This window comes from Orbicella faveolata, unplaced genomic scaffold (assembly GCF_042242905.1).
Source record: "Orbicella faveolata isolate gen_17 unplaced genomic scaffold, um_ofav_v1 contig_37, whole genome shotgun sequence".
Classification (NCBI taxonomy): Eukaryota; Metazoa; Cnidaria; class Anthozoa; order Scleractinia; family Merulinidae; genus Orbicella; species Orbicella faveolata.
The window spans coordinates 3,327,501-3,348,341 of record NW_028301566.1 but is presented as its reverse complement, the minus strand read 5'-3'; the positions used below and the strand labels follow the sequence as shown (position 1 = coordinate 3,348,341).

General features: G+C 38.9%; 1 protein-coding gene across 1 annotated transcript in view; it reads right to left on the bottom strand.

Moving 5' to 3' along the window:
* Window positions 1-1,240: 1,240 nt before the first annotated feature.
* LOC110043831 (uncharacterized) overlaps window positions 1,241-20,841 on the bottom strand; it is a 40,486-nt gene continuing 20,885 nt past the window's right edge. The window contains exons 11-22 of the mRNA XM_089275635.1: window positions 19,222-19,296; window positions 17,674-17,745; window positions 17,116-17,187; window positions 16,210-16,281; window positions 12,309-12,377; window positions 11,946-12,017; window positions 11,162-11,233; window positions 10,320-10,379; window positions 9,446-9,648; window positions 7,108-7,227; window positions 5,007-6,524; window positions 1,241-2,438 (exon numbers count right to left, since the gene is read on the bottom strand). Of these exons, the coding sequence (XP_089131761.1) occupies window positions 2,251-2,438; window positions 5,007-6,524; window positions 7,108-7,227; window positions 9,446-9,648; window positions 10,320-10,379; window positions 11,162-11,233; window positions 11,946-12,017; window positions 12,309-12,377; window positions 16,210-16,281; window positions 17,116-17,187; window positions 17,674-17,745; window positions 19,222-19,296 (2,593 nt within the window). The 3' untranslated portion in view covers window positions 1,241-2,250. The remainder of the gene's footprint in view (window positions 2,439-5,006; window positions 6,525-7,107; window positions 7,228-9,445; window positions 9,649-10,319; window positions 10,380-11,161; window positions 11,234-11,945; window positions 12,018-12,308; window positions 12,378-16,209; window positions 16,282-17,115; window positions 17,188-17,673; window positions 17,746-19,221; window positions 19,297-20,841) is intronic.

Below are 20,841 nucleotides of genomic sequence, written 5' to 3'. Positions count from 1 at the left end.
ACTCTGTTTAGAAAAAAGAAGTACCATAAAAACCATACCCTGTGTGGGACAACAAGCTCTATTTTAACACCCACCTAAGGACAAGAGATGAAGGTCACAGTGACGCCAATTTCTGTCATCACGATATCCAGCACAAAGAACTAGACCGACCGGTACGATCTATTCTGTTAGGCCTAGACTTGCCACAAGTCGACCTCATAAATTTCAGGGTAGAAAATGTTAGGTCGCGAAGCGGGGTAGAAGATGTTAGGCCGCGAAGCGGCCGTTTTTAGGATCGCGAAGCGGCCGAGCGAGCAACGAAGTCGCGAGAGGTCCGGCGGGTACTGAATAAACAAGACGAAGGACTTTTCAGAAAGTCTATGTTAGGCCCAGTTCAGGCGTCGTGCTTCTGCCCTGCCGAACTTAATTGCAATTTGGTTCGACTGTAGCACGGCAAAGAAACAACTCTGATTCAGACGTCGTGCCAGTGTCGAATCAAATTCAGCATTTACTGATGCCTCGTAGCAATTCTCGTCCTAACTCCCCGTGGGAACGGAATCTCGCCAAAATACATTAATATAATTTATGAATTTTGTATAGCGTGGCAAAAGCACGACCTCTGAACTGCCATATATGGGCTATATAGGTATGTGCCACTGTGAAGGGTATGGTTTTCAAGCAGTTTACTCTAGGATAGGGTCTGTAAATCAGAGCGTTTGGGTCTAGAATAGGGTATCATTTTTCACAAACCTGACTGGTTGGTTGAAGATTTTATCTAGACTAAGGAAACCAGGAATTGCCACTCAAAAATATAAAAAAATCAAACCGGCAAGTTTAAATTTACGCAAATCAGCCTCAACAGTGTCGATAGATGGGGGGTATTTGGGGAGTTCACTCTAGTATAGGTTAGTGAAATTCAGCTGAACTAGCTCTGGTATAGACTAAGGGTTCCAGGGTCCCAGCGGCACATCCCCACCAAGAAATTCCCAAAGTACCCCCCCGGTCACTGCCGTGCCAGAGTCGTGTAGCACGGCAGAGCTTGCCGAACTTAATGCAAAAGTTTGATTCAGACGCCGTGCTTCTGCCGTGCTTTTGTCGAACTTAAATCCTGAATTTAGTTCGGCACGGCAAAAGCACGACGTCTGAACTGGGCCTTGGTATGGGCTTTTATGACAACGATAATCTCTTGATAATAAAATCTACCAGTACTATCATGCATCTGTATATATGCTCCTATATAATAATTCATGTGTTCGAAATATGAGAATACATTATCTTTTTATTTTTCTCAAACTCAGCTCTTACACCTGACACAAAACTTTGCAAGGCCAACTTAGGTCAATAAACGAATCGCACTTATGTACATATAATGAAATTGAAAAGCACATTGACACGGCAAATATTGCAAGGTAGGTACAGAGAACTGATTCGTCATGCTTGAATGACATTTAACATTCCCAAATTAAATGTTTAATTTTTGTTCATGAACAGTGAAACGAAGGTGACTATGAACGCAAGCCATAAGTCACATGTGATGCAAAGAGAGACATTTTTTAAGAAAATGAGAATGTTTGAAAGACCCGACGGGGAACCACTGCAAGAATAATCATCGTCTGGTCAAATTAAGTTGCTATCTTCCACATTCTAGACAGTAATGCTACAAAAACTGACGTTATGGTATTACCAATATTTTAATAGCCATAACAATGAACTGCTGTAAAGACCAAATAATTCTCTTTGAATTCAGAGATATCAGTTGCAAATTCACTGCGGGAAGGTGCACAAGCAAGGGACAAAAAGGCCCTTGTGATGAACATTTGCACACTCGAACCCAGCTAACGTAAAATGCGTAACAGTATTATCAGCTAAACAAGTAATACAGTATACCAATGAACATTAAACATGTTGATTCGATCATGCAGCAACTGAAAACACCTTTTTAGCAATTTTGAAGCACTAAACACTTCACGTCACTTGATTGTTATATGGCTCGTATAAGCAATGCAAAGAAATTTTAATGGTTAAATCATTGTTAAGGATTAAATATTCCGTTCTTGCTACTGAAAGCACGAATCATTTTCTGCACTTAACATTCTGTGAGGAATATTTTCTTCGACAAAATGATTATACGTAGATCGATCAATCAAACGATTATTTGATTAATTATTAAACTGCAATTGACTTAATGTATACCAAATTAGCCAAATATTGCCAAGACCTACTCTAAGGGTTTTAAAGACCATAACAAAGAAAATGATTATAAACTGTCCATTAAGTGTAGTCTTGAATTAAGTATGCCTGGGCATCCAGTGGTTCTGTCCTTGCCGCTGAAAATCTGTGGAACATTCGGGTCACTTTATTTTTGAGAAGCACAATTCCTCGGAGAAGAAAACTGAAGCATTGCATTGGACACGAAGAAACTTTTTTCCAAAACAATCTCACATGAAGTAAACCTTCACCTGGCAAAAAAAGTAGAAAAAATAGTAATAATAATATATTTGCAGGGCCTCTTGTTGGTACAACATAACGTGATACCTTTAGTGCTTTAATTGGAAACGATGGTTACCCTTTCACCTTTACTTTTTATCATTATCTTTTTTTTACTTTTATGTACGTACAATTAATCAGTTATCGGAGCAATGAGATTAACATACCCTCCAAACGTTTTAGGTTATTTTAACCCTATACAGATAAAGCGTTTGCTGGCCAGCCCTCTTAACAGACCCCTCTACGATTTCTGTTGACACCTTGGTTTTGGACACAAACAGGACCAAAATTACAGTAAATGTAAAGGATAAGTTGGGAGTTCGATGCCCAACAATGTAACAATGATTAAACATTCTGAAGGTTTGTTTGATTTACAAGTTAGGATATAATGTTTAATGAGCAGAACAATGGCTGTGCCTACGGAAGGGGACTCCTATATAAAAAGGACGGGGTGCTCTTCGTACCTTTTAGAGTTTAAAAACCCAGTTTTGGTACCTCGTAGGGTTTAAGCCTCAAAAGGTCCACAGCGGAAGCTTTTGAGGTATCTTAGGGTGTTGAGCAGAGAAAAATATGGCATCGAGATAATGTGTTGTTTGGAATTGGTACCTCTTAGGGGTAAACATCCCAAGAATGGAGTTCTGTCCCCGTATAAGAACTGAAGAGGCATCTTGCTCCTCTCTGTTGAAAGCAAAGTTCTTTGGAAGATCATTCTAGAAAGGATGAAGGATTCTCTTGATGACAGAATTCGGGATAAGCCAGCAGCATTTCGCTATCCTGCTGTGAACAGACTGCTACACTGAGGATTATCGTGGAGCAGACCTTGGAATGGAACACTGGGCTATATCTGCTTTTTGTAGACTTTGGAAAGTCCTTTGATCCTTTGGATTGGGAGGTGCTTTGGAAGATCTTGCAGCACTACGGAATCCCTGAGAAAAATCGTGAGGATGATCCGGGTCTTTTACGATGGCTTCCCAGCAAGGGTCTTGAGCATGAGTTATGGAGTAATGGAGTCCGCCAGGGATGCCTGCTCAGCTCCCTTCTCTTCCTCGTCGCGCTAGATTGGGTATCTCGTCACATCCTTGGTGATAATGAGACAGGATCCAACTTACCCTACTGCGGACGTTATAGGACTTGGACATTGTGGACGACATGGTTTTGCTGAGCTAGAAGATCGCCCACATGCGTCAGAAGTTCGAGGCACCACAAGCACAAGCTGCAAGGGTCGGGCTCAAGGTAAATGCAACCAAAACCAAGGAGATGAGAATTCGGTCCCCCAGCAAACACTGGCAACATCAGCTGGACTTGAGTGATCCTGGTGCGGGTAACAGCCTTCACATACGTGGGAGGCCTTATAACCACTGGCGACACTGAGGAAGATGTTGAGGTTAGGTGCAGGAAGTCACATGCTGCCTTCTCCATTTTAAGACCAATATGGAGATCAAAGTTCATCTCTCTGTGACGAGGATCTTCAATTGCAATGTGAAGTCGGTTCTGCTTTATGGTTCCGAGATCTGGAGACTAACAAAGAAGATCAACGCCCAAATCCAGACCTTCATCAACCGGAGGCACCGGTACATCTTAGGGGTGTGGTGGCCAGGGAAGATCTCCAGTGAGGAGTTGTGGCAGCGCACCAGGCAGGAGAGAATTGAAATCACCATCGGAAATGGAGATGGATTGGCCACACTCTGAGGAAACCTGCCACCAACATGTACCCAACTGTCCCTTGAGTGGAACATTCATGGGGCTAGTAGGAAAGGCATACCGAAGAAGTCATGGAGGAGGACTGTAGAGAAGAAGGATGAGGACTTGGGATGACATGGAATCAAGTGAAAGGGTCTGCAGAAAACCTTGTCCGATGGAAAGGTGCAGCGGTGGCCCTATGCCTCGGTCGGAGCGAAAAGGACTAAGCACCTCTTAGGGGGGAAAAACATTTCAAGCAATGCCCACAAAACAAGATCTTGGTACGTCTTAGAGGTTCTTTTCAAAATCTTTTCTTGTTATACAGTAGTCCCTTCCCCGGGAGCTGTGCACGGATGACATTATGATTCATGGTACATTTCCTTGTCGTCCTCTGCAACACAACAACGTGAAATGACCGAATTCTGCATTGTCTGGAGAACGTGAACCACAAAGGCTTATTTTTTGAACTTTTGATTTCAAGATTATCGCTGTGTCCCAGATACAGACTCGTAATGGTTTTGACAGTGAGAAAAAAACTTAATGACTTTAGAGTATCTTGAGATTCGTAATTAAAATATAAAGTCATTTTGTTAATCGACGTTTTTCTCGCCGTTGCCTTCGTGGTTACTTAAACTCCCTAATTACCCATATATAACGTGGAAACAACGTCATAATTATTATTCAGGAACGGTCGCCATCTTCTTATATTTCCTCATCTTGGATTACATCATTAAAAAAATGTATAAAAAAAACACACGAAAACTGGTTCAAACATAGTCAAAACCGACAAAGAAAGTGAAAGGTACCTAAAGAATACTAACAAAGTCTAGTAAGAATACCACTTTAGCCCATGTACTTACCAATGGCAAATAACAACACAGAGGCGTTAAGGAGCACAAAAATGACATTCAAAACGACGGAGTCGTTCTCCATCTGGTCCTGGTGGTCTGGTCTCCAGTTTGTATATACTACACCAAGGCAAACATCAAAGAAAATGACCCACAGCACAAACGTTTGCAGTCGATCTTCAAACTTTCCTTTTATTGGTCGAAAGAAGGTGTACGCCACTCCAAATGCGCTCACTGTCAGCATAGTGAAGCTAATTTGAGAAAGACTTTCAGATCCAAAGAGAAACACCAGTGAAATAAGAATCAGCTTACGATACATCTCTGTTATCTCCCAAAACCAAAATTTCTTCTTGTAGTTTTCAAAGAAAACTCGTAAGCCAAAAGATATTTCTTCTTCTTCCTGTGACTCACGGTATTTGTACATGAGAAACAACACCAGAAGAGGAAATCCCAAAGGATAAAATGCAAACACAGCAGCAATGGGCCAGAAAAAGTTGTGACGAGGAGTAAAACATTGTATGGAGTAGTCCGCTCTCAGGTAGAAATTGCACTGACTCTTTTCATCTGTGAAGCATGTCTCCACACATGCACCAGGAAGAGGCAAAGTTTGGATAATTGTTTTACTTGTTGTTGGATAAGAAGTCAGCAAAAGCAGAAAAATGTTCCGATAGCATGATTTCTTCAAACTCGAAATGGCTCGTAGTTTCTCGCTATCAAGACAATCCACCTTGTTTTTGATGTATCTCTTTTTAAGGAAAAGGTAAAGAAGAATCATGCAAACAAAGAAGACATTCAGAGAGATGACCCCTAAGAATTTCACAAAGTGATCTAGTCGAAATCCAGAATGAATGCAGCTTAATGGAGCAAACTGCAAAATATTTCCTTCAAACAAGTTGAGACATTTTTCCATAGAGATCAGAGCTACCGGCCATCGAACTCTCGCCAACGCCGAGAAGATACCAGCAATAACTTGGTAAAATCCAATCACTATTTTAAAGCAGGACATGATGATATCTGCAATGGTTCGATCATTCCCAGTCTGCTTTGAGTCTCCCCAAAGAACCATCAGAAACACAGCAACAAAGAGTACAACCACCAAGATGGATGAGATTATAGTCACGGTTAACCGTGGACATTTAAGGCAGGTGTTAAATCGGAGGTAAAAGCCGTTAGTACAAGAGGCACACAAGATCCCTTTGTGTCCTTTTTGGCATTCTGAGTTAATCCCTCCCTTGCAGGAATTGGCATGAGGACATTTTATTGGTTTTGCTAGTGAAGACGTAAACGTGGAAAAGTTGTTGTTGTATTCAGGCCCTAAAGAGTAGATGTTCTTAACAAAGCTCTCATAACGCTCCTTCAGAGTTTGGTCAGACCATTTCCAGAAGTAATCAGGCACAAGTATTGCTGTATCGTTCTCACAAACAAAACCATAGGCGGGACATGCTGAACAGGCTCCAAAACGATCCAAGCGATATAAATTGCGCAGGCATCTGCATGCACGATAACCAGCGGTCTCATTCGATAGAGTTCCTGATGAAAGAAAATGAATACATTTTAAAATTATAAGTGTGAACAAATCTGAGTCAATTACATTTAACAATTAGATTATGAGGTCGAGAATTCAATCGTAATAGTTGACTAGGGCGCATTGCGAGTCACCTATCACCCATAGAAATCGACAGCTAATAGTCTAGTGTAAGAGACTAGTCTAGTGTGCCGTCTCGTGTAAGTCTACAAGTCCTTTAAGCTTAACTAGTAAATTATCTAAATCCTCTTCACTGTCACATCGTAAATATAACGAAGCAGCGGCCTTTTTGTTAACAACCGGACACTGACGGGCTACTCACTATCTACTACAGTATCGATTTTGAGCAGAATAGCCATTAAGTGAACGGCATTCGGTATTTGATTTATTCTAAAGCAAAATGGCATCCTATGTGTATAACATTTGGGTCAATCACAAATTACAGTATAGTGAACCGATGTTGACTACTCGAAGAACTTACATGTACTCATGCAAAACCTGAGAAAATGCGAATTACGTTCGACTCTCCTTGACAAGTGAAAATCGCTGTTGTAATATAAACAGCCGAACCAGAAACACATTCCCTACCATATGGGCATGCCAGGCAGCTAACGGCACTTGTAGCAGGACGATCTTTTTCGGCGACAAAAGTACCATTACTGCATCGTTTGCAGTCAACTTGCCCCATTTGGTCTTGATAGAAACCTCCTGTTGAGACAGCAACAATGTATCTTAGTATGGCTTAGAAAGAATAAACTACTAGTAGGGTGAGATCGCGAAGTTTTGATTGTTAGCATGTTTTCGCCTCTGTTTCTGCATTATTCTACATGAAAGCTAACATATGAAAAACTATTTGAGTGATTCATGCATGTGATCGATAAGAAAAATGATTTAACTGTTTTCTGAATTACGCGAAAAAGACATATATAAATGTATATATAGCTGAATATTGCTCATAGAGCTGAATATTGTGTATATTAAACAATTCGATAATGAGCTCGAGATTTCTATCGCGTGATAGTTTACGAGGACACAGTCCGAGTCAACTATCACGCATAGAAATCGAGAGCGTCATTTTGCTAACAAGGGCACACTGCTACGCTACTCACTACCTATCACAGAATAGATAGTGAGAAGCGTAGCCAATCAGAGAACGGAATTCGTGATAGAACGCCAGTAGCATTAAAGCTGAATAGTTGTCATTGTAGCTTTATGTAGGTCAGTATAGCAGCGTCCATTACAGTATATCTCTAAATGTAACCTTTGTGGTGTTCTCGGGACATTCGATGGACCCTTAAATGACATCACTAACCTATCGGCTCTATTGCATGCGAGATACCCCGCAAGACAGATACCTCTTCTTTTTTGCTTATCGAGAAATAATAATAGCCCCGCGATATCCTGTCGTGCGTGCACGAACTGCGTCAGCATTATGGCGACGACTTCTGACTGTACTTGTGTTCTGACTTTTTCACGGTTAATTTCTTACTTTGGACTCACATCAAGCTTCTTTAAGAGCAAATATTGCGCATCGCATAGATACTCTCGTCTCGTTCGCGCTTTCCCTTGTGGTAATTATTCTCCTGTCTTTCTATTTCTTTTTTGTTTTTACTATTTTAGATGTATTTGTGTATATGCATTCTAAATGAAGCTTATTAAACAAGGGTGAATTAACGTGCAGCAGTAGTTGATGGAACGTTGTGAACAGCTAGAAATAAGAGATTGCCAGTTATTCATCGGACAAACTTTTGAATTTTGATGCATACGTGACCATCCCATCTCAGTGTAGCGGAAAATTGCAATTTGTAACCAATCACAAGACAGCCGATATTGTTGGCAGTCTTGTAAACGTCTAGTCTCCTCCGCAGCCGTTTTTTGGGATGTCACGAAACACTCCCCCAAAGAAACGGCTGATCACATTCGAACAACATTCCTTTCACGAAATTAGCCAATCACCGCTTCCGTTCCATTTTCAAGAACGTTTTCGCGTCAAATTCGCCCTTTGAAACTCGTCCAATCGGAGAATGTTTTTTTATCTTTGTATCCCGTCGTGGGAGATGTCACAAATGAACATACAGATTTCCGGCTTTTGTTTAGGGACGCCGAAAAATACCGGAGACGCTCAAAGTTCAAGCTAATTATTAGAAGCTTTCAACTCAAAAAATTATTGTCGAGAAGGACGATATCTATTTTAACTTAATAAAGGAACCAGGAAATCAAGTAGCTTCGCTCGATTCGTTGAGAGAGAGTTATGAATGCTGCTCTTTCCTCCTGATTACAATTGTAGGAAGTGTTTAGCCCTTGATTGACGCTTACAATTGGACATTTCGAGAAAATATACATTCTCTCATTAGCTGAGCATACTGATAAACACACGAAACACTTGTACTTAGGGCTTTCATTTACATTTTTTTTCGTCCGTCATGATCGTAGCCTGCGAAAAACGCGTATTTTTGGTGACGTGCGGCGTGAAACAAAAGCCAGAAATCCCTCGCATGTTCGCACCGCAGACCTTTTCGCGCGAAAGCTTACGTCATTCATACTTTGCTATTATGTGATTGGTCTGTTCAACAGAGCGCAAACAAACCACAAACACAAAAGGAAAAGAATGTGGTTCGGATGTGAGCAGCTGTTTCTTTGGGGGGAACGTTGCGTGACATCCCCAGAAACGGCTGCGGAGGAGACTAGTAAACGTCAAGCATGACTGGAGTTTTAAAACTTGTCAAAAGCCTGTATGTTTAATTTATTCGCGCCTGATTGTGAACGGCGGCTAATTAAATTCTCTCTCGTCTTTCAGAGAGCAAAAAGAGAAGGGAATCTCTGTCTTGCAGGGTATATGCGAGAAGGCCCTGCTTTAGATCACGTGGCCTGTCCAAACTGCGACGGATGCTTGTTGGCCATAATACTCGATAGTACTCTATGTTACCTGCAGGACACAGAAGACATGAGCCATAAAGGCCATCGATATCGTTATACAATCCAGCTGCGCAAAGACTGCAGTTAAAGCATTTGACGTAAGGTCCAGGTCTGCAGCGACGACACACGAAGCCTGAACGTCTAAGACCGCTTGTATAAAAGACGTGATCACCAAATAATAGCACGTAAAACGATTTTGAAGGAGCACATTCACTAAGTGGATAGAAAATGCGACAATTAACACGATTCTAACGGTAACAAATTAGCCTCCCGTTGCCGCTTAAATGCAGCTTGTACTCCATGTATTACACATTTAGCGTTTCTTTCACGATCAAAATGCTGTCTTCCGACCATTTGGCCTTTGTACGTCAAAGTGAGTTGTATCACCCATTTGTTGTAAAATGAACACGTGATCTGTTTCATGTTCCACAAAAATGTAAACAATCAGTTGTCAATTGCTGTACCATATTATCGGCCGAAACGAAACAACTTTGCATCCTTGCTGAAATTTGAATGAAATATTTATAATTTTTGAACAAACTTCTATTTAATCATTTTGTATGTGTAATAGAGTATCTTTTGTTACTTCAGTAGACAATTAATTCCTAGATAACGAAAACATCTCACCAAGACCACATTCGATATATCAATTTTCTAACATGGTTCCGAAGCTTTCGGGACAATTTAATGTTGCGAACTTTTGAAGCTGCTTTTGTCCCTCCACGCCCAAAAGAGACTTGGATACAGAGAAAACACCACCAAATATAGAAGTTTGTCCTGAAAGCTGAGCCATGTTAGAATAATGATATATGGAACGTGTCCTACTGCTGCTGTATTTGGCCTGCAACAATCTAGCTACCAACGCACTTCTGACATCTACTTACAGAGTCATTGACGAGTATTTCCCTCGAGGTAGCTGGCGAAGCTTGTTGCATGTTATAGACCTAAAAATCATTTTATTGTTATAAATACGCGTCCAATTTTTATGCTACAACTGGAGACAATTGCTCAATTCATTGGTTGTGATTGTTATGAATTCTAGACCCTTGCTTACATAGTTATTTATCTACTGAATTTCATGTCATTCAAAATTCATTTGAACTTCATTTTAGTGTTTAAGGACTTACCAGAGAAAGTTAAAATATTGCTATTTTATCAATATTCAGTTAAAAAAAAAACATTCCTGTCAAATAACGCGGGTTACCTGTGGAGTCAGTTTCTTGTACAATGGCATGTCATGCCAAATTGTTCCAAGAAAATTTTCAGTTAAAAAGCTGAGTTTTTTTTTAATCAAAGGTTGAAACGGTGAGGGGCCAGGTTCATACATTACTCGCCGAGATTTTGACATGTCTCTCCATGTCATCTGACATTTCCATAGCCACTGCATCATGTGAATATCGCGTTTTTTTTAAACAATTCTTCGTTCTTTTCAGTTTTCTTGAGCAATATTGCACACCAAGAGATTAATCTCTTGTGCAGACCTAGCAACTTTTATCATTGTATTACCATTTTTGGATAATTTCCCATCAATGTACTATATTCTCCGACTTCCGGAGAAAATAATAAAATCCAAAATGGTGGAGTGTAAAACGCAAAATAATTTAGATGTGTCCCATTTCAACGAAAAACTAGGAAAGGGTTCCATCCAGCCCCGTTGTACCACGGTGGGCATTTGAGTTTGCGCGTAGGTCCGAGTGTTAACTAGTGTAGTAGTTATTTTACTTACACGTTCGCATCGGGCGACATCTCATCAAATATCCTATCTTGTAAATATTCCAACGGATTATCAAATAATGTTCTGAAAAGGAATCGGTAATAATGTTGCTAGAAATGTAAACCAACTTTCGTTAATTAATCGATGCTATATGTTATTTAAGCATTAAAGCACTTTTTCCATTTGTACGTAGCCTCATCTAAACTCAAAGAGGGTTGGGAGAATTCGAGACTGTTATGCAAACGCGACGTAGTCAAGGGTTTGCGTAACTTTCGAGAATTCTCCCAACCCTCCGAGTGTCTAGATGAGGCTATGTAAACACGGAAAAAGTGTTCTTTTGCTTTTGTGAAATAATTCTCAAAACTACGCGCGAACCTAAAACTTCACAACAGTGTTTACCTACTCCGATCTAAACACGCCTATCGACCAATGAGAGCGCGCGTAGCACTCAGTTATTTTATAAAGTTCAATGTAGTTTTACTTTGAGAGAGTAATGCATGAAAATACCTGATTTTACTACATAAAATTGGATTATTTCTTTTAATTACTTTCCAATATATTATCATATTCAGATGTTTTCGAGAGTTGCAATGTCCAACAGTTTAAAATGTGGTCCATATTCTGTCAAAATCCTTCAATTCCACATTTTGCCCCGGTAGTTCATACAGGTTTGTGGTATTAGCAGAAATGCAACGAAAAATAGCGGAGATGTTTTTCCAGTAAAAATCCTGGCCATTCGGTTGAGTCTAAACGCGTTAAATTCAAACGTTTTTATTTAAATTACAAAATTACTTACAACAAATTAAGATTGCTGAGTCTTGTAAAACCTTTTTCGTCTATATGTTTGATTGCATTGCTATGGAGGAACCTACGAACAAGTGAAGTTGCTCATCAATTACTGAAAGTAACAAAAGACAGATATGGCAAATATGTAATGAATCGAATAGCGTAGTTACATTGACTTACACTGTAAGCTAGTTAAAGTAAACATCACAATTTAACGACATAAGAGTTGTCGTCGTTGCCCAGCTTATTACTGCGGTTCTGATATATAAGTTATACCCTCAGAAAAAGGTATAAAAAATAGACTACTTGTACAAATATTTATTTCGTATGTTTATCATCTCTGATAAAATTTTGTTTTATTTATTTTGCTTACAAAGATTGCAAAGAGGTTTCGGCAAAAGCGCCATTCGGGATACATGTCAAGTTGTTTTTAATCAGCGCCCTGTGAAAAAACAAAATAATGACTTAAGATTTTAAATGTATAGATGGGCAAATAAGGAAGAGGTATTAATAGACATTAAGTTTCACTTGATCTATTTTACAATTAGATTATGAGCTCGAAATTTCTATGAGGTGATAGTTGATGAGGCGGAAGGCCGAATCAACTATCGCCTCATAGATATCGAGAGCGAATAATCTAATTGTTTTAGCAGAATTCTAACTGAAATTTGCTTCAAATAACGATTCCTATTAATTTTGGTCTTAGGATTAAACTTCACACTTTTGAGAATTCGTGCTGACTGAATTGTGAATTTGACATTTGTAGTTGTGTCCGCGAGCCTCTCAGTTTCTTTCAAAAATTTCGAGCGTTTTTAATGTATTCTCAGGAATTTGATTATTCATTTGTTTCTAAATGTTCTCTCAAAACTTCGGAGAAACGAGGAAACGTTGACATTTTGTCGACCACGCCAAGCCACTGCACACTACTCGCTGTTATAGTTCATCACTAAATTTTCTCCGATTCTTATTGGTTTAAATTGATCACGTGACGCGATAGTGTTCGTCCGCAGAAAGACACTATCAGCCCACAGTGCCCGACCGAGGAAAATTCCCGAAAGATAATTCAATACGATTTTTTGAACTGGCGCGCGGAAGAAAATTTAGTGGTGAACCATAAAGACAATAGAGGGTTTATGTCTCGGAATTATCGGTCTGATAGTTGCCCCTTGGAAATTTGATGTTCTTAAAACTAGCATATTTGCCCTCTCGAAGCTTCGCTTCTCGGGCAAATATTTGTTTTATGAACATCAAATTTCCGCGGGGCAACTATCAGCCGATAGATCCTCGTTGTCTAATTATAGTTCACTACTAAATTTTCTCCAATTCTCATTGGTTTAAATTGATCACGTGACGCGATAGTGTCCATTCGCGAAGAGACACTATCAGCCCATAGTGCCCGTCCACGGAAAATATCCGGATGGATAGTATTCGTCCGTGAAAATATTTCTGTAAACAAGCGGACTTATAGAAAATAACCAATTTAAATTGTATTACAAGGGTTTTTGTTTTTTTGTTTTTCAAATTTTACATTTGGTTTTCACGGTTTCCATCTAAAAAAAAAGTTGAAAATAATTCAATATGATTTTTGAACTGGCTCACGGAAGAAAATTTAGTGGTGAAAAATGAAGACAACAGATTGTTTATGTCTCGGAACTATCGGTCTGATAGTTACACCTTGGAAAATTTGATGTTCCTAAGGTGGCCGAACACAGTTTTCACGCGAGCTTTTGCTGATGCAATTCAGCGCGCGCACAAGGATTGCAAAAAACAAACATGCCGTCAATAGGGCGATCATTTTATTTATTCAACACCCGCAGTATCTGTGCTATTTTTCTCTATAATTGAACGCAGTGTATTGACGACTTAAGTCTTTTATCACAAAGATATGTTAGACAAGGTAACGATGCAAAGAACCCAGCAATTCTTAGCTTTTTCTTTGTTACCGAAAGAACCCAGTTAAGGAAGGTGCCTACTTTTGTTAGTGCGCACACGTTCTGCGCATCACGCAAGGCATGTTTAAGTGCCACGCGCGCGCTGGCTTGACATTGACGCAATCAACTACGCCACCAAGTACACGACTAAAATGAAAGTAAAATTTTCCTACTGTGATCAAATCAAGTTTAATGAACCGGTACTTAAACCAGGAACACCAGAATAGCAGCATATCGCTAACCACTGACTGTTAATGTCTTCCAGCTGAAAAACTAGCTGTTATCTGTCGAAAATTATACTGATATCCAACTGTGAACATGTACCTGCAGGTGGCGTAGTGCGCGCGCAAAACAAGGGCGAGATACCCAAATGTTTTACTTACTGGGGACGTGACAGGAAAAAGTGTAACGGGCACCGTAAAAAGTTTCAAAAAAAATGAATAACGTTATAAAACGCGTGGTTACCCCTACATTTTATATTATGAAATGGAAGTGGTAAGCCTATTCAACACGTAATTAGTTTCTGGTTGTGAGCAAAAGGTATTTAGACTGTATTTTTGCTGAACCAGAGGAAGGCTGTCGGAGACGCCAAAAGCGCTGTTGCAACGATTTTGTTATTAAAAACATACCAAAAAAGGTTTTTATGCTACCATTTACCACGGAGTTTTAAGATCTTTATAAATGTGTTTGCTTTTCTGTATGTAGAGGCGGATTCTAAGGAAATCTGTAAAGAAATATTCTTTCCTTCTTTTTCAGAAAAATGCTGATGTCAGCATTTTTGCTGAGATTCAAGGCTAATTATCTCGAAAAAATGCCTGGCTACCCCCATTTTTCTTTGTGGATCCCAACAACCCTTGCAAAGATCTACTTTTTCCGCATGGTCCTAACCCGGCGCAAAAACTTCTGTATTTAGTACGCACCGGCCTTAAATGCAGCGCATGCGTAGTAAGTAAAAAAATTGCGATTCAACGAAAATTTGCACTCTCGGAAATATGCCAATTTCTCGAGAACCACTCATTAGAATTTCACGAAATGTGGCACGAAAACACTTTAGGAAATAAGTAACTGGAGTATTGAAAATAATTGACCTTTAATAAAGGAAATTCTAGATATTTCAGTGAACCTTCAACAAGGGATAATTAAAGATCTCTCTGTTAAATTATTAGCAAAATGGTGTTAACCTGTGAGAATCGTTACAAGCTTGTTGCATGCAAATTATAAAGAAAATCTAATGACTAGATTTTCTACAAATAAACAAAAACAATTTTAAAGGTCTGTTTAGTTTTGTTCATGTTGCCATGGCAACGGCACATACGTCAGCTTAACCATCAAAAAACCAAAGTTTGTGTTGTTAACTTGCTTGCTGTCATTTTTGGCGACTGCGAGGTCAAGGGTTTTAGAGAAAAAGGTGAATGAAACACAGGTATCAAAAACTGTGTTCAGCCACCTTAAAACTAGCATATTTGTTTAAAGAACATCAAATTTCCGCGGGGCAACTGTCAGCCGATAGTTCCTCGACAGAAACACTCTATTGTTTAAATAGTGCGCAATGGTTCAGCCAATCAGATTACAGCATTGGCATTAGACTAAATATACTAGTAGAATTCTACTAATTGCAAGTATATTCGTAAGGTCCCTGGAAAGGTCAGCGCTCATTTTTAATATATCACCAAAAAACCTCAACATTGAGGACATTCAACATTGAAGATTTTAGGGTCTATTATTAACCTACTCCCTACACAGCTCAACGGGTTTAACTTGGGGAGTAACGCACCGGTATTGAGGAGGTCATCATCCATGGTTTCGAGTCCCGTTAGAGATTTGGCTTTTTAAGCCATTGACAATGGGGCAATGCTCACTTAATTCGGTTCAAGATTGAATGAAAGAGCCATTTTACTGAAAGTAAATGTATGGTATTGGATTTGACCAATAGCGGCATAATTTATGAAGTAGGTTAATCATTAACTCGCTCATGAACATTATTGCTTGATCATATGATAGCTCATCAGCTCTATTCAGACAGCGTTTTAGCTTAGTTATTTACCCACCCACCCACCCCGCGGGCCGCATCGTTTCGGGGTGCGCCTTCGGTTGCCCCTCATCTCGATGTGGCTTTGCTATTTCCGGCAAACAATAAAGGTTACTAAGATATTGTATATAGTTGTTGTTAATTTGATCGCGTGATTGCCTTACAGGTAGAGTTATAAAGTAGGACTTCAACCTTCCTATACTGTATTTTAGGAATATGAAACGGATGGCCGGTATGCTTTGGACTAGTTTCCAAATATTGTTGACGGCAAGGTCGAACTCTTTGATCGTGGCTCACTGATTAAATTAACTTACAGAACAAGTAGGTTTTTGAGTCCAGCAAATGAGCGGTTGTTGATTTCGGCGATGTTGTTGAAGCTTAAGTACCTTTGAAGAAAAAGAAAATTATAAAACAATTCTTGTGCAGAGTGTTTTGCACGAAATTATGGTTTTACAGATATGGTTATTAAGGTTTCAACAAAAAAATGTTTTAGTTTATATTTAAAAATGGAGGAGTAACCAGGATTGCAAATTATCTTGCATAAGAACGTTTTCTGGTCAAACGTTTCAGTGAAACGTAAGCTTTAAAAACGTTTTCAAAGACTTAAGACTGGTAGCCGAAAGCTTACTTTTTTAAATTACTTACCAAAGAACGTTTTCATTCAAGATAAGTTTAATGAGTTAACATATATTCAACCGCTTTAGTTTCATAAAGCGTAACGACCACCTAGCTAAGAATGACTTAACTCCGAAACAGGAAAAAGAGAAAAATCTAAAGATCAAACTGAAGATCTTATTGCACGAGTGATCTGTGAAACGTTAATATGATGAAAATAATTAACACTTAATGACTGGTCCCGAGGGGAGCAGTGAATTTTGTTTCCCTCGAATCTCTAACATTGAGATTCTCGCAACAAATTTTGAGTTTCCCTCGAATCTCAAACATTGAGATTCGAGGGAGACAATTCCCTGTTGCTCAAGGGACCAGTCATTACGTGATTTGTTATATGGCAAGACAAATTCCCGCAAAACAAATTCTGTTTCCCGCTGAGATTCCAGCGACAACATCAGGCCACCTTCAACTGCACGCTCTGATCACGTGCAACGGCGGTTGTTATACAGCTGGAAAAAACGCCAGCTGTATAACATGTGTTGTTTTAGTCTCTTTTGACTTTAGGTTTATTCATTATTTGTCGGGTCACAAATCATATCAATACTCACATTGCCGATAAATTTCCCAAGCCGCTAAAAACGTTGTCTGGTATTGCTTGAAGTTTGTTGAAAGACAGATCACTGTAAACATAAAGACAGGAGAAAGAGCCAATAGATGAATAGAGATGCTTTAATTGTTGCCTTTAGAAACAAAGTTGATCGATGGGCAGCAAATCAAAATTATTACAATGTCAAGGAAGCGTTAGGCACTATACAATCAGCAACAAACTCATACTGATGTTTCGAGTGTTAGCTCTTCGTCAGATCAAGGTCACAAACTCAAATAATAAGGCATGATCTAAAACTGAGTAAGTTCCATTTTGCTGTGTTCGCCGTACTGGCTTAGTGATTTCGTAGTCTCAAGAAGTTCTTTGAGTCCAGTGGGTCTGCCACTTTCACTCTGAAATAACCCATGATACATAATTTCCATTTTTGACTGAACGAGTGAAGAGGGTCAGTGAAAGAACAGCTCATTCAATCACTGAAAAAGACTTCAAAACAAACCCAAACTCTTCACACCTGTGGGCTCATCACTGAGCGCCTATATATACATTTTTATAGACTCACAGAAATCCAAATATCGATACGTTTTGAAATACATTTGGTGGTAGGTTACCAATCTGATTGTTATCCAGTGACCTGAAAGGCAAGTGTCAATAGAAAAAAGTTGGTGTTTCGTACGATTAATTCACAGGTACAAATGTCTGTCAGACCGTCCCCATAAGATGTTTTTCTTAAACGATGTCTTCGAAAACCCTTCTCCAATGCAAATTGAAGTCGGGGGAGGTGAGTGAAGATGAAATAATACATTGTAAGGCTCGCTTGGAATTACTAATTTGACTGTTTATATTCTCGGAAATTCCCCAGTTTTAGCTGGGGAATATTCGGTCACGTGACGCTTTTAGACCAATCGCGCGCGAGCGAAAATATTTGATGGATTATAATTGTCGATATTCGTTTGTCCGCTTTTATTCTTTCATCTTTTAACCGACCGAATCATTCTACGTAGTAGCTGGAAATCATTTTGTTCAGATGTTTCACATTTTTCTTAGTGCAATCAATAATATAGGGACTGGTCATTATTCACTCTTATTAGCATTACTAATTAACTTTATTATCATTATTATAATAGTTTATTTTATTAATATACATGTACCTAGTTTTAAAAATTTGAATTTTATTGTAGTATTTTAAGTTGTAAAGCGCTGTTGATCAGTCAATGTAAATTAATATTATTATTATGATGATGATGATGATGATGATGATGATCTCGGGTGGGGGAGGGTTTAACTGTAAAACCACTCGATGCTGTAGGATTTCCTGCAGAATAGTTTAACGGGTTTGCAGGGTTTAGTTCTCCGGGCGACGAAAATGCTGGGTAAACACATATGCTCCAGATTTGTGATTATTCCCTGTTTTCGTTATTCTTCAGGTATTGTACGAGCAACAATAAATATGCATCCATCAGTTTGGTTGTAATAGGCCAATCTCCATATAATAATATTCTAACTAGGCTCAGAGGCTTAGAGGAATATTACAGGAGGAATTATTTATTTTTCCCTCATCCTTGATGCGATTTCTTTTGTATTATTTTCCTAAGCCTCGGAGCTAAGGTAGAATTTCAATGTATGGAGATTGGCCTGCTGTCTTTTAATAAATCAAACACGAAAGACTGTGTTTGACCACATTTCCAAACCTCAAACGACGAACTTCGACGTGTTTGTAAATGTGGTCAAAAACTGTCTTGACAGATCTTCCCTGTCTTGACGTATCTTCCCAATGGAAACGAAGGAGAGCACGGACAAATAAAATCGTAAATACATGTCAATTAAGATCAGATATCCCAACACCGTCATGGTCACGATTTCCTTTGTTTAAAATTGATGAATTATTAACGAGCTTGAGAAATAGATACCTTTCTGACGACCGGTAGATAAACTTGTTCTGCCTAGTTAAGCCTTTACTTTCGCTAAGTTAAAAAGAAATTCATTTAATAATTGTAGTGCTTTTACGTTTGCCAGTAATGATATCTGCCATACTTTGTGACTAGTTAGATAGTAAATAAGTTGATTTCTTTTTCATAAGCGATAACAACGTTGGTATAGTTATACTTACAATGTGTAGATCTCAAGTTTGGATCCAGCCTTTCCCAATTGTGATATATCAGTTATGCGGTTTTTGTACAAGCGCCTGAAAACAATACTTGATAAGCGACAGTATTATCTGCGACAACAGCAACAAAGACAAAAAAGTCATATGATATCATATTAACATAAAATTGTCTGAAAATTAACAAGCGACAAAGACATCAACAAAACCAGAAACAAATGATATCAACAAATAACTTCCAATGTTACTTTTTTCAAGATATTATTTTAGAGAAATCGAGAACCTGAAAAGTCTAAGAGACTTAATTTGACGGGGTGCAGTGGCGATTCTTTAGTGTGTGTTTATGAAATTTGAGTGACCACTTTTAAGTGCAGCCAGCTACTTAATGTGATTTTTAACAATTATGTATTTGGAAAATCAAAGAGGCTATGAGCCAATTTTGTGACAATTTTGATGCCACTGACTTGAGGTTTTAATCCGTAGGTTAAGTTAAGGTCAAAGCCCACTGGCAAAACGCAACGGTAAATGAATACACGAGGAGATGTAACACCGTTGAAAACATTCATGAGGTTATTGGTGATCCCCGTCCGAGACAATTAGAAAGAACGTATGGCTTCTTGTCCGATCATCAAAGCAAGTATAATCGGATTCTCATTTTCATTGCTATTTTTTCGTTTTTTATTTTCTCAGGCGATATCAGTGATTTTTTTCTTTCTTTGTTACCTTGTGAGAGATCTTGGAAATCAAAAGAAAAACATGGACCTCATCACGATTTTCGACGCCATCTTGACGGGTAGGCAAAGCGGTCAGAAATTACAGTGTTTGTGTGGGGAACAGGTGGCAAATAACTTTTTGCGAAATCGAATTTTACACAATTTGTGAATGGCAATGTTGAAATACTAGGTGGAAGATTGTATTTACCAGGTTTGAAGGGTGTAACTTGGCTAGAAGACGCTCAATAAATGTTTATAATTTTCCATACATTTGTCTGTAATTTTTTTTTCCGCACCGCCGCGTATGCCCAGCCAAATTTACAAATTTATTTGTCATGAATTCCCATTTTACTAGCATTGCTCCTTCTGTTTTGATAGAAAAATAAAAATACCCGGACAAAGAAAGAAGTTCTGAGTCTCTTGCTCCATTGTTTGATGCAGTGAATGGCAGTGACTCCACCTTACAATTTCGGTTGCTTAACAGTGAGGAAGTATATAAAGCCCTGATTGGTTTAAATCCAACCAAGGCTGCCGGGTCTGATGGCGTACCAGCTAGAGCTACTAAGTTTGCTGCAGTACAGATAGCTCTAAGTGTTACATATTTATTCAATGGATCTTTCAGACAAGGTGCTTTCCTTGATTTATGGAAAATTGCCAAAGCTACACCCCTACCAAAAGCTAAGGACACAACCTCATGTGACACTTTCCATCCAATTTCTGTGCTTCCCTGCTAATCTAAGGTTTTAGAGAAATTTGCAAATAAGCAGTTACAGGGTTTTGCCCAGGAGAACAACCTAAAAGTAGAGAACAGTTTGCTTATCAGAAGTTTTCATCTTGTGCTACAGCATTACAGTTCTCATTGATGATTGGAAATGAGCAATAGACAACAAACAAATAAATGCAGCTACATTCC